The 14751-nt window shown below is 36.0% G+C and overlaps 1 protein-coding gene across 5 annotated transcripts in view; it reads left to right on the top strand.

Annotated features, from left to right (window-relative positions):
- Window positions 1-14751, top strand: part of LOC124354917 (insulin gene enhancer protein isl-1) — a 121266-nt gene that overhangs the window by 57515 nt on the left and 49000 nt on the right. For all 5 annotated transcript variants that reach the window (XM_046805724.1, XM_046805726.1, XM_046805723.1 and 2 more), the window contains exon 3: window positions 4783-5060. In XM_046805724.1, coding sequence (XP_046661680.1) covers window positions 4783-5060 — 278 coding nt within the window. The remainder of the gene's footprint in view (window positions 1-4782; window positions 5061-14751) is intronic.

The following is a 14751-nucleotide window of genomic DNA, read 5'->3' as shown; positions in this document are numbered from 1 at the left end:
TAATTTTAAAACTTCCAGATATCACAGAATGTTGAAATTTGACACATGTGAGCCTGATGGCTAAATAGATAAACCAAAGTATTTTCGTAAATATTAAACATCCATTGAGGTTGAAATGGGGTGCTAACCCCTTGAAGAACTATATTTTGTTTTCCAGTTTCCGGCTGCCATAAAAAGACGAAATTTTACAAAGGTAGCCTATGTATTATGCAATCCACAGATTATTGGTACCGGAAATTCATTAAACAAGAAGTTGATTATAATGACTGGACATATTTACTTTCTAACCGATGTAAAGTTTTCAGACCAACGTATGGATTGGGATAACAACAGCGGTAGAAATATCTTACTTAGAATATAAGTAGATTACTATGAAGGGTAGTGAGCGCTTTTTGACCAAATAATACCTCTTATACCTATTTATAAATATTATTTCTTGAAAGGGCAAGACTTTTCGATTAAAGTAAGCTTTTTTGTCAGAACAATTATGAATATAATTTTTTATCGTGACAACAAACCTACGTCTACTATAGCGTGTGAAATACAAATGATTTCAGCTAGACATGCTTCTTTTTGTGCATAAAAACTGGTTCAATCTTCGACTTCAGGGCTTCAAAATATTGCTATGTAAACTTAAAGTCCAAACGGATCGAGAGATCGGAGGCTATACGTTCGTTCATTCATATTATCACAAATCGGGTAGAGACAGCTGTTGCTGTGTGTTCTGCTGGTTGCATAGTGTTAAAAATATTGAAGGGAAAGCAACATTTGGGGAAAGAAAATAAAATATGGTCAAAGCAAAGAAAAGTAACAACCATTTAAAGTATGTGAGTGGTCGAAATAGTCTAAATAAACATTTTAAAGCAAGCAAATATCAAAATAGTTTGACGAGAATCTTAATACTTAATATACACAATTTAAGGCATTCAACTAAGAACTCGACGACCGACAGATTTCTAAGAAATTTAAGAGGTATTTATATGTTTTGTTTTTATTTTAATTTTATATTTTACTAAAAATGTTTCTTTAGCGAGGACATTTTAAACACACCCCCGTCATTAATAAATAATATAGCAAAAATCGATATTGATAGCTTTAAAAGCGTGTCTCTAAAACTGTACCTAAACAAATATATGTTTTGATTTATATAAAAGGAAGATAAGGCGCCTACTGGTGCAAGGAGCGTAAGGGTTAATCAATTCTGTTGGGTTGGGGCGCCGTTATGTGTAGCACTTCAGCTTTTGAAGACTTTTTACATTCTTTGTTTACAGTTATAAGAATAATACAATAGAATTTTATATTTTTAAGGATATTTATTTGTTAATTTTATTAATTTTACGTATATTCCTATATACTTTTAATCGATTTAACACATGCCATACAATGTTGTAATTGTCTACGCCAATAAAGCTAATATTATTATTAGCTGGTGAAAAACGTTACTTACTGCTAATACTTTTGTACTAGCATGTTAGAAAAATGTAAATGATGATGGAAGGCTTCCACATCGTAAAGATGACATCTTTTGAATTAATGCAAATCAAGACTGTCTATTCCATTACTGAATACTTGGATCGCGATAAGTTTACTTGCCTTGCCTTGGATCTTATTCAAATGATTCTTCCGTTTCACAGAGAGAGGATCTCGCTAATAGTGAGTGCTCTAGTCTTGACCTTCTTCCCACGGCTGCCTGTCTGTCTGTCTGTCTGTCAGTACACGGTCAGTAGTCTGCTGGCTGTGCAGTCTATTGATAGATGTGTGGGTGATGGCCAGACAAAGGATAATCTTCGTACGAGATCATCTAAATCTATGCTAATGAAGGAAATTATGTTAATTGTTATTAATTGAGGACTGCGAATTTGAATTTTGCGTTTGCGATTTTCACAGCAAGGACTTGTTATTTTTTGGGAATATTATGCCTGGTATTGATCTGCTAATATTTTAATTTAAAATTAATTGGTTTTCAAACTGAGAAATCGTTATAATCTTGTTTAATAAATTTTTAGTCATAAGTGGTCTTACCACACCAAGGTTTATAGCAAGTTTTATTACAGTTAGTTCTTCTGTTCAAATTGAGTTGTTTGTCATGCCATATTTATACTTTGACCATTGTACTAGTATTCGATAAAATGTATAAAATATAACCTTTTGCATTAAACTGAAGATAAAAGTTGGTTGCATAAAAATGAGCAACCTTTTTATCTCGTAAAAGTTCCATTGTGTTTTTAGACAATACTTTGTGTTTTTAGTCATATAACAAGTTTATAAAATGTTGCTATTTCGTTGTTTTGTAACTTAAGCAAAATGTGTTTTCGGTGTAAAGGACATTTATTACCTTCCTCGAAATTTAAAAAGTTCAACTGGAATGTTTAGAGCAATGTCAACACCACTTGATAAAAGAGGCCGCCCCACTCGTATTCCAAATCCGATTGGGGGCCGACATAACCTAATAGTGAGGCGCGCAAACAGGCTGAAGCGCCGCGACGCGTCTATCAGCTGTTTTATCGCCGGCAAGTCGGGGAGATAATCACATCAGCGGAAGTGTCGGTCCGGGCCATCAGTTTTGGCGGGAGTGACAGTTTTTATTGAATAAGGTCCGGTGAGTAACGCGCGGGGGCGATCAGGCCCTAATCACGACGAGGGCATAATTGTAGTGTAATGGGCAGGACGCACCCTAATGGCGGTGTTTGTTTTCTAGCCTTGGGTCGCGTCACCGCCCCCGCCCCGGTCAATAAGATGATCGCTCTTTTATTGCGCGTTTTTTCATCCCTTATACAACGGGAGAGGGCGGATCACTTTCCAGTTGTGATTAGCCAACTTGATGTTCAATCATACCTGGAGAGATATTTTGGGTGTGTTGTTGCACATTTTCTCTGCAAAACATTGAAGTAAAATGATTGAGTGATTCGTGTTCAGTCGTACAAGTCAGATCAATAATAAAAGATCCTGCGGTTTGATCCTTCAGTTGGGCCAATACCCGAGTGCATTACAGATTATGATGGTGCAACCGTTTTTCTGTTAGAATATTGTTTTAAGAAAGTTTAGTTACAGCGTGTTATTATTTTGTCTGAAGACAAAAAAGAAAACAAATATGTTGATGATTTCACGAGGACTGCTACGATTTAAGTTACCCACCTTAAAGTTATAACCAAAGAAAACTCTTGAAGATCATTAAACATAGAATACCTTATAGTATGTACATAAAAGATGCCTAGAGGGAATTACGTTATTATATTTATAAAAATTAATTTTCTTTAGGAACAATTATTAAAAACATATATTTTCAAATTAATAAGTCATGAATGAATAATAAAAACCTGTTACTCCCTGAAGCTATAACTCAAGAATATACTGTAAATAGTTAACAATTTTATCTTCAGCCATTCCCATTTATGTCTGATTGTAAAATTGCCTAAATTTCCTACTTTAAAAGCACCTGTACTTTCTCGTAGAGTGATAAAAATTTCTGCAACCAAGAAAATGGTTTAAAGGGCAGTCAATAAAAAAATATAAAATGTTGGTGTATGAATGTTGGTTGGATATTTCTTATAGTCGCTCAAAAGAGCCAGTGTAACATTTTTACAGATACGTCAAATTTAATCGAGAGATTAATTAATTTGTAGGCTACTGTTTTTAAGAATTCTGAAGGAGATAGCGATTTTGAACAATGTGGTTTGTACGTGTCTCGGAGTTCTTAGCAACCGAGATAAACACAGGAAGTGAACAAATATTTATACGACGAACACAGCTGTTATTGTCGGTTCCTTCCAATCACTTTAAATCTTGGAGTAATCCGAGACATCTCAGGTGTTAATCCGCTGTTGTTGAGGGCAGACACTCGCGGAGCCTCTAGCTGTGGAAATAATTTCGCGAGAGCTTTTGCGAAATTGATGAGCGTCTTAAAAGGGCTTTACAAGTATATGTGGTTGTTTGTCATCTCGGGAACGAGCTGAGGGAAGGGTGGACAAGGAAAGAGGGAAAGCAGACACGTTTTCCCCTTTTCCACAGAACTCACCCCAGATATTGCTAGGGATTTATGGCACTGCTCGCTGGATTACTTCCTCGCAGGGTTTCCTGTCCTGTAGTCGTTGTAGACAAATTTGTGTTTCCTGTTGTTTTCTATGAACTGTGTACAATTTTAAACTCCTAACTCACGATTCGAATGATTATAAATTTATTAACTGTATAATTAATTAACTTGAGTTTCGAGTTAACTGTTGTTATCCGTGTGTATGTTTGTATATATAGACATATACAACTAAATGGAGTGGGTAATAATAAATCCCTTTCAATTTAAAGCACTTTTCAAAATGTTTTTGTTGTTGTTTCAAAGTATATGCAGATAAAGCAATCGTGGCTGTTAAATGTTTCATATTTAATATGAAATATACCATATTGGCTTGAACAATATAATCTTTTGAACTGTGTTTCAGTTTAACTGATCTGTAATATTGGTCAAGTGTTGCGTTAAATTGCGGTTATTCGCTTGTTAGTGAACGACTTATATTATTTATAAGTGCTACATCTTTGATACATAGTCCTCTTCAATCGTAGTTAGTTCATGAAACCCTCTAAAGTACAGGTTTCATAAGGTATATAATTTGGGATGCATGAACCTCAATAATACAAAGTTTTGTGTACTTATCTTCCGTAACATAGATATTACATCTCAAATATTTTTTATATAGAGAATATGCTTCTTGAGATTCGTGTTACTCGGTTTATGTACTGAAATATTATATTGTTAGTGACTAAAGTAACCGGAAACCAATTCTGTTCCAGGTTATTCGGGACCAAATGCGACAAGTGCAACCAGAGTTTTAGCAAGAACGACTTTGTGATGAGGGCGAAGACGAAGATTTACCACATCGAGTGCTTCCGGTGTAGCGCGTGTGAAAGACAACTGATTCCGGGCGACGAATTCGCGCTGCGGGAAGACGGTCTGTTCTGCAAGGAGGATCACGAGGTACTGGAGAAGGCGACAAACGGAGAGAACAACAACAACAACACCAACCTCAGCAACAACAACAGTTTACATCACAACGAGGGCTCCAACTCTGGTGAGTCTTTTTCGTGTTCTATATGAGTTGTTGGCCTGTGTGAAAGTCTGATCCAGAATGGAAGGACAGAAGGGCAAGTACAGAACTTACTGTTCCATGTTAGGCACATTTCTGATTGGTAAGTACAGAACTTACTGTTCCATGTTAGGCACATTTCTAGTTGGTAAGTACACGGGAAAACACCAGAACTTATTCTAATATTATATTAAAGAATGTAATTATAGTAAAGTTTAATTCAGCAGTTATCATAATTACTCCGGATTATAAGTATGGGTATATTATAAGTATTTCAGAATACACAGCTAATACTAATGTTTACCATTGAGTAATCTTTACACCAAACACAGTATTTTTATACAAGTAAAAATACCAACATTAATACGTGCTAAAACCGATAGTCCAATGTTTCAAAACATGTGAGACTATTGGTTCGAAGAGTCAATGACAACGAAACAATATCGAACACCTCAGGCAAAGTTCTACCCATCTCTTCTACCAAAGTTCTGTTTTGCTATCATGGATAGTAAATACAAAATTCAGGACAGTGTGCAATGTTAAAAATAAATAAATTATAACAATTGAAATGGTGGATGGTGCTTTCAAATAGACTTCATTGACATCTATTTTAAGATCCGGCGATTGTTGATTTAGCCCAAGTGAAATATATATTAAAAAGAGTAAACGATGCGAGAAAATCTATTTTGGTCAATGGTGTAGGCTTTATAGTTATAATATTTAAATTGATCTGAAACCTTTTGGTTGATTCAGGTTTATTGCAAGTCTGAGGATAAATAGGTGGAATATAATTTATGAACCAATAAAACTATTTAATTAAGCGCAAAACTCACAATTTTGAATTGATGTTGGATATTTAAATGGTTTATATATCTGCATAAAACAGCCATTACATTATTTTAACGATCTGTGAATGAACTTCGCAGCATCATACGGGCTCTCTTACCACAATAATCTTAACTATTAAAGTATAAACCGGTTTGATCGTAAACTCGCTATAGGTATCTCCTATACCACATCGAGATGTGGCAAATACACAACGGAAAATAGTCTATTAGACGAGAATAATAGTTATGGGTACACCTAATTCTTATATAGCTACAGAGGGAAGCAAAGGTTGAAGTATATACGTGTATTAAGCAAACCTGTTAATATAGAAAGACTAATACAGGAACCAGAAAAAATACCTAAATCTGTTTGAGCTATTACAATTTTATTCTTGCGCGTTGAAAGCTCGTGTGAAATTCCAATAAAGTTCGAAGTTCCATCAAACCAAACAAATCTGTCTGTCCTCCACAGCTGAAGATTTATAACCTCCACACCGCACCGCGCCGTATACCCAGTCGGAGGCTGGCAGCCCCCACTGTTTGACGATCTGTCCTCTGTTCCAACAAAGATGTAGTTTTTATCATCCCCGAAGTCAATATTGGTGGTACAAACAGTCACGGCAGAGGCAGCCTTTGATTGGCCCGGCCGCCCGCGTCCCAGCTGTCAAAACACGTGATAACACAGTGATAACAGCGGCGGTCTCTTATCACTCCGCTTCGGCCTCGGCACTTGTACCAGCGCGGGAACGGACCTGAAAGATAACTGATAACGGCCGCGACAATTCGTTTACAAGAACGTGATTTAATTATGATAAACTACTCCGCCGTGTTAATTACGCCGTCTTTCGGAGTTGCCGAAACGTGAAACAAACAAACGTGTCAATTAATATTCATAGGTGCCGAGATGGGATCTTTGTGAAAACGTGGAATTTTTCATTACGCCTTTTGTTTCTCTACTGGTCGTATCTCATTGTCGTGAGATTTACGCTCTGCAGACTTATTTTAATTAACACGAATAATCTCGGAATATTTCTGAATGTAAATCTTGAATTAGCCCTTTCTTCATTCATGGATCTTAATAATTTAACCACAATTGTATTGGATTACATGGTTAGTTTGTATAGCAAAAAAATTTCCTAAAATGATGACAACCTTCGATCTTGATGTTAATTCTCACTGTCAATTATAAAATAACCGGAGCATTAAAATGATTTTTAGATCATTGTTTAAAAGCGAATTATGGCCAAGACATTTAAAAGTAGGGAACTAGACTAAATGATTTGAAAGAGTGAGTTTTGGTAACGTCAACTGGAATGTGGAACATCACGCGGTACCGCCTGCTGTTGCTGTGACCGTGCTGGCGCTCTGGTATCGACCCTGCTAGAGCAATCAGGTTAAAAGCTCACCTTCGCGCTAGACATCCCCTTCCCCCAACCATCCCTGTCCCCTGCCATCCCTACTACACAATATTATTTTTAACTTATTGATGAGTAGGGGACACCCTAAGTACTTTGTTCGGATCTGTTTCGATTAAAGTCTCGCCAAAACTATCAAATGGACGTAATAACCATCAAACGGAATTAACTGTCTTCAAATTCTAAAAATTGATAAAAAGTAAAATTCAATAAAAGCACTCATGACACCCCATAGTGATATCAATAGTCCAATTCAGTACTAAGCTTTAATCATTGCTAGATTCTGTTGATGTCCTAGCCTCAGAGTTCTTATTGCTAGGATACCCCACTATTTATGTAGTTTCATGTTCTTCTTGCTGCTGGGTAAGTTTCTCATATACTGTATGTACTCTATGTACTCGTATTTATTGTATCATCTTTCGAGAATCTAAGTTCTAACTCAATTCCTTTCAAGCATTTTAATTACAATTTTCTAATTATTCAAACTATTCTGACCCTTGGTCTCGCAACCTCCTACCGTAGTGCCTCTGAGTTAAAAATCATTGGATTTGTAGACGAATGGCCTGTGATCATAGAGGAACATTATTTTGTGCCAAAAAAAGTAGACCTTATGATTCAAGCGCTGGCTCGCCTTTCCCTCTCAGAATCTTCTTTCAGTTGGATTTAAAATCAAGAAGCATCGAAGAATACGCTCCTGCGAATCACGAACATGTTCCTTAGCCTAGACCACGAGTTTCCTGAGCATATGAATCTCTTTAATTCTGAACATTTTCGTCACGACATTGATACATTTTCTTAAGACACAGGATAATTTAATTATGTGCTCTCATTGATTTTTTAGCATTAGCACCCTCTCGAACTTAGCTTTAAAAAGTCATTTTATCTGTCCCTCAAGCTTATTTTTTGTTGTACAAAAGTGGTATTGCTAAAATCATATATTTAAGTAGTAATCACAGTTCATTCTTGAAGCTCTTTTCTTATTTGAAATTATATATTAATTTAAACAAACTCTCCAATAATATAAGTTTTTATTATTGTGAGGCCATTCGTACTCAATGAGAACATCTTCGGACCCACACCTGAATAAAAGTAATAATAACAATAAGCAAAACAAAATAACAAAAATAAAAACTTATATTATTGGAGAGTTTGTTTAAATTAATCACAGTTCAGTTTAGAGTATTTTTTGTAACGTTAACAGTCAATATTGCTTTTAATTATGTTACAAAGACAGATGACATAAGTAGACTGCATCTACTAATTTTTTAAATAATCTAAGTATTAATACTGGCTACAAAAAATCAATTATTAATTTCAATCTTTTAGGTTAGTTCCAAAAATTGCTTTCTATTGTGGTCTGTCTCCGTGCAATGAATATGAGAATAAACTCAATTGTTTACTAACAATAGCTGTTGTCTTTACACATATAGTTCTCACTGTTACCTTAATTTGTATATATAATGAAAATAATTGTTTTTGGTTTTTTTAACAAAAATGCTGATTGTTGGACGTGAATGCGACCCTTTTTTATTTTGTTCATAATATTTTTATTAAATTGGCGGGTATGTACTTGAATATTTATATTTTTCTGTAATTCCAAGTGAGTGTAAGTTTTGATATTCTTCATTTCCATGATACCGCAGAAAAATAAATTTCCAAATAACTTACAACTTACATTGCTTGAAACCAATTTGTCTAGGAAACTAGAGCCTCTATTTCAAATACTCGTGTTTAACACAGAGATATACGTGTTTAACACTGCATACCGGGACGTTCTTGTAAAGAACCTTACTTTGTTTCCTATGTGGATTGTGAATAAAGGATCATTATCCTCGAGCATTTCAATTTGTCAAAACAACCTCGGGCTGGAAGTCTTAGGGCCTTGTACAGTTGATAATTGTTTGTGTTTGATAGCTAACTCTGATATATTCTATTTTATGGCGCAATTAAGCAGACTAATTGCTTCTATGTTCATTCCAAACTTGTATCCAGTGTTATCTTTAAAAGCGGCACTATATTTAAATCTTGCCAACAGAGAAGAAATAATTATACTTTTTAGGAATAATTTTTAAATAATCAAATTTATTGCGTATTATTTATCATTGAACTCCACTCTTAAACATTCAAACTCGAAATTCACGCAAATAACCAACTTTGCAAAGTCCTTTCCAAGTTAATTGTGCGTTTTGAAGGAAAAACTGACCAAATCCATTTCCAAATTTGCATTAGGTCCCCGGGAATCGAATCCATGCGCTGCGTCCTTACGGTGAAGCTCTATATTTATTTATCAGAATGTAGGACTCACATAATCCGCGGTTTTATTATTTTGATTTATTAAACGGTACTAAACCATTAAGTCGTAAGAACTACAAAACACAAACATTATCACAATTTTGTCCGTATCAAACTGTCAAAACTATTTGTTTTGTTATTAATAACATTAATGTTGATTCTCTTACAATTAAATTGTTACGAATCTGTTACAAAACTATTTCGGGTAGGCACACAATTTAAAGGGTTGTTTAAACATGTTCATGACGTAGTAACACACGAAGGGAGGACTGCCGTGTGGGAGGTTGTCAGCAAGGTGTTCTCGACACCACACATGGATATGGCCACCCACAGCCGAAGAAAAAGTTGAATAAACAGACTGAAACTCTAGACGAGCTCATGTCAAACTCCTTTTTATATAATCAGGGGTCGTCAAGACAGTATAGACAACTCTAAGTAAAAATAAATTAGTCTGTGATTCCAAAAATCGTTTTGCAGAAAGATACAGTCAGTGTGATTAATGGACATTTCAACGTAAAACAAATATACTCCTCTAAATTTCCAAGGGGTTTTGAAAAATTATTACTTACATACCAGTTAAACAGGATTTTTAAACTCCTTATTGTTTTGAGGTGCGTATTCTCTCCCATGTCTCTAAATGTTTTATTGAGATAGATATTGGATTGTTAATGTTAGGAAGAATTTATCATTGGGCTCTGGGAAAGCTATCGAACTTAAAGATGACCTAATTGATTTTGGGTTTGGTATAATTTGGTATTTTATGTTAAATTCACAGTCCTTTAAACTAACTTCCCTGGATACAGAGAATAGAATAGAACATTCCTTTATGACTCCTTGTGAAATTACAGGTATTCAAAGTAATAGATTTAGCAAATCTGTAACCGGGTCCAAATAAAAACAGCTGAAGATAAAATATCGAACGTTTTTTATTATGTACACAAGTTAAAGCTTCAGAGAGTGACCTGTTTTAGGTATAACAAATTTAATTTCGTTAAGAACAAATATTTAAAACATGTCATTTTCAATTATATTTAATTTAAAAGTCATAAATGAATTAATAAAACCATGTCAGTATTTGAAGCTATCAGTCATATACATACTGCAAACATTTCTACTCCAAGTGCCCGTATTGTCAGGAAAGGGTGTTTCTGTATTTAGAGAAGTTATCTAAAGGATCTTAAACGTAATATTACTAATATATTCTAAACCCAAAACCAGTTGTAACTCCTTAAGTGTGAATTAGAGACAGTAGAAATTCAAACCCTATCTGTGAGCAAATCACTGTCAATGATATCCATCTCGAACTATACCGATTTCCTCCAATTCGGATTCGAATAAGATAAAAATGAGTTTTTTGTCATTTTATCTAAACATAAACTTTGAATAACAGTGTCTAACGATCAAAAAAATTCTTAGACAATCAATACAATAAACTAGTCCGTGGTTTTTTGTATTAATATGATGCAGAACCGTTACATTGATAAAACGAATTGCAAACAATTTATGAATAGACGTTCTTGCGCTTTTACCAAATATTGAGTCGTGTGGCAAATGATGGCTCAGGCGACTCGTAGCGTAGTATATCAGTGAAGTTATAGCCGTGTTCACCACAGGTGGCACGAGTACAGCCAGTTTCCAGTTTCGCGAGTCTCACCTCGCCTCGCCCAGCGTAGCACAGCGTCAGAGGCTAGCGGCAGGTCGGCTTGGTAACGATGGCCCAGGCGACTCGTAGCGTAGTATAGCAGTGAAGTTATAGCCGTGTTCACCACAGGTGGCACGAGTACAGCCAGTTTCCAGTTTCGCGAGTCTCACCTCGCCTGACCAGCGTAGCATAGCGTCAGAGGCTAGCGGCAGGTCGGCTTGGTAACGATGGCCCAGGCGACACGTAGCGTAGTATAGCAGTGAAGTTATAGCCGTGTTCACCACAGGTGGCACGAGTACAGCCAGTTTCCAGTTTCGCGAGTCTCACCTCGCCTCGCCCAGCGTAGCACAGCGTCAGCGGCTAGCGGCAGGCCGGCTTGGCTTTGATCTGCATTCCGCCAGCATGCATCTTAATTCTCACCAATTAACACGCGGCCCCGCCGTGCGCAGCATACATAAGTGTGCGTATAGGTGCGTGCCCCGCAGCCACGTCATCCCTCAGACAGCTGATTGACTGACTTATCGCCCATCGACCGCTGTCCGAGATGCTGTGTAACGCCCCGAGACGTGGGTATTCGGTATCTCCAGCCAAAGGTTCCAAAAAGAAGAAAAATCAAACAATCAAGATGGTTGCTAATGTGGTGTTCCACAAGGTGGTGTTTTTTGCTCCACATTATATCTTTTAGAGGATATATATATTTCTGTCCAGATCCGCAACACACAACAAACTGGCTTAAAATTTAAATACATATGTGGAATTTGAAATATCACGTCATTGTGTATAATAATTAAAATCGCACAAAATAAAATGTGTAATTACCACCATTTTATTTTACCACCAATTGTGCAACTTAACCCAATCTGTTATTTATAAGCATTACGTGTTTGTACCAGGTTTCGTTTGGAATATTAAAAAATCTCGTTAAAATACCAATTTTCCTTTATACTACTATTGTGACCCCTGAGGATAATCGAGAAATATTTTGTGAAATATTTAGCTATGAATTATACTGCTGTATTGTTAACCATTTTCGTTAACTGGGCTTAATTAAAATGCCTTAGAATTTATCTATAAACCTATTCAGCTTATAAAGAAAAGTAGCAACTTCAAAGTATTATCAAAAGGTTTTAATTTGATAATTATATTAATAATAGTAAATTGTGTAGGGAGGACTTCAATAACTCAGATTAATATGATGAAATACAAGTGTACCTTGATTAGAGTACGATTTGGTGAAGTGTATTCTCAGAGTTTTGTACATATCCTCAAGTTCCAATCTGGAACTTCTATTTTCCTTCTCTTATCTTACATTTAATCTGTAGCGTTCAATTGTGTTAATAATCTAAAACCTCACACCTGGGGTTGTAAACTATTTAGCTCTGTATTCAGTCATTGATTCGACTGTAAGGTAGCCGTAATAAACCACGCATTTCTCTGAATCTAAACATAATTGTTGTAATTAGTCTTAAAACTATTCATTTGTTCTTTTGTATGAGATTTGGATCAACAGGGAAATAAATTGAGTAGGGTATTGATATTATTACAGATTTTAGGTTAAACTTCCCTGGGCACTTAGCCAGTCTTGAAAACTATGAAGACTTCGGTCTTTTTATATAGCAAGGATCGTTGTGATCCGAAACTTGAGAGTGCAACAGCAGTGCCAAAGTGTACATGTAACACTCGAAGCTGTGCGTAGGAAATTCCTTTCATTCGAAGATACTCTGGATGTTTCAAGATCTGTTTAGAATATATGTGACACAGCTTTAACTGCCTGCTGTATACGATGGTAGACCTCTCTGTTTGATACCGATCTGTCGGGTAAAAATATCATCCAAAGAGTTCCGTGATATATCATTCCCTGCTCCGTTCGTAGGACTCTGTACATGAGATCCTATTATTGGAGTTGGTGGTATCCTAAACATCTTTACCAGTTCAGAGTGTTTTCGTTGAGAAATTTGGCAATCTTCATGGTGTGTAAAACAAGCACGTGGGCTACTATTGTTTTACATATTCTCTTATTCAGTCTATTTGAAGTAAGTCTCGATTCTCGCAATGTTTACTACAAAGTAGCAAAAATGGCACTTCACTTTGTATTACTCCTGGACAAAACACTCACCACTAATATAAATTTAAATGTTGTTTTATATTATTATCCTTCCAAAATTGGAGAGGTATATTTACGCTTCCACCTTTTCATTTTCTCCTATCTTGAAAGAGTTCAAAGTCCACACACCAAATCTAATCTTGATTTGCACCTGTTGCATTCCATTAGCTTTAATTGTAAACACAACCTTTAACATTTATTGTATTTGTATATTGTGTTTTACTTTTTTTTCAAATCTTACGAACATTGCTCTTAATCTAACAGCCCGAGATTCTACGAAATTGCAAGAACTTTGGGGTCAATGATACAACCATTGGAAAAGTGATTAGGCGATTCTTGGTGGTGGTAGATAAATGGAGGATCGGGTCGGAAGAGAGTCACGATTCAGATGGATACGTTGTATACTGATGAATACTCTCAGGAAGAGGTCAGTAACGAGTACTGGGGTGCAAGATTTGCTAGCAAGATTACGAAATGTACGGGAGTCAACTAGAATTATTCGAAGGCCTACGGTAGCCTAATTTAAGAATCAGAGAACCAATGACAGGATCACTGCTCACCGTAGAATATCAGATAGCTCGGCTAAGATCTGCGCGAGAGCACGTCACGTAGACTTTGGACGACTGGATTGGAGTTTCTTTTACAGAAACTAGAATAAGTGTAAATACTCCAGATTGACGCCAACGTGTGTAAATGCGAAATAAGAGATACGCTCAAACCTGCATTTCTTCTAAAGCGCCATTTGTGATGGATGTCTCATGTTTTGGGCAGGTATTAATTTTAAAGCACGTACATATTTACATTACCGTGCCAAGGCCAGCTCTTAACGCTGAGAATGTGGTACCGTTTGCACCTTCATAGGTCCAGATTTAATCTTAATGCATGGCAATTCCCGCCCGCACTCTGCAGCTGCAGTGACAGACTACCTCTATGATGTGGGTATGGAAGCATTAGATTGGCCACCTGCGAGCTCGGATTTAAATGTTATTGAACACATCTGCCCGGAGACAACCTGGAGAAGCCCATTAGAGCCCGGAGACAATCTCTAAAAAACATTGCAGAGCTGGACGTAAATTCACAAAAATAATGGCAAAACATACCACAGGAAGACATCCAACACCTGATCTCAGGGATGAAGAGAAGGCTAATTTCTGTTATTAGAACAGGAGAGGTAACGCAGGATATTTAAAAAAATTCTATTCCTAAAGGTGTCTGGTGTAGCTAAAATTTTCTTATTAATCGAAAATTTCCCAAAAAGTTCATCTTCCGTTCCATACGATTAAAACCTGGATTAAAGCACATGTGTTACTTACATTATTTTTCACTTTATTTAACACAAACCAAGGTAAGGAATAAATTTAAAAATATAAGTAGTAAAATTTAAAAATATCTTTAA

Source organism: Homalodisca vitripennis, chromosome 2, assembly GCF_021130785.1.
Source record: "Homalodisca vitripennis isolate AUS2020 chromosome 2, UT_GWSS_2.1, whole genome shotgun sequence".
Classification (NCBI taxonomy): Eukaryota; Metazoa; Arthropoda; class Insecta; order Hemiptera; family Cicadellidae; genus Homalodisca; species Homalodisca vitripennis.
Note: the sequence above shows the minus strand (reverse complement) of the source record. Positions and strands in the feature narration are given on the sequence as shown.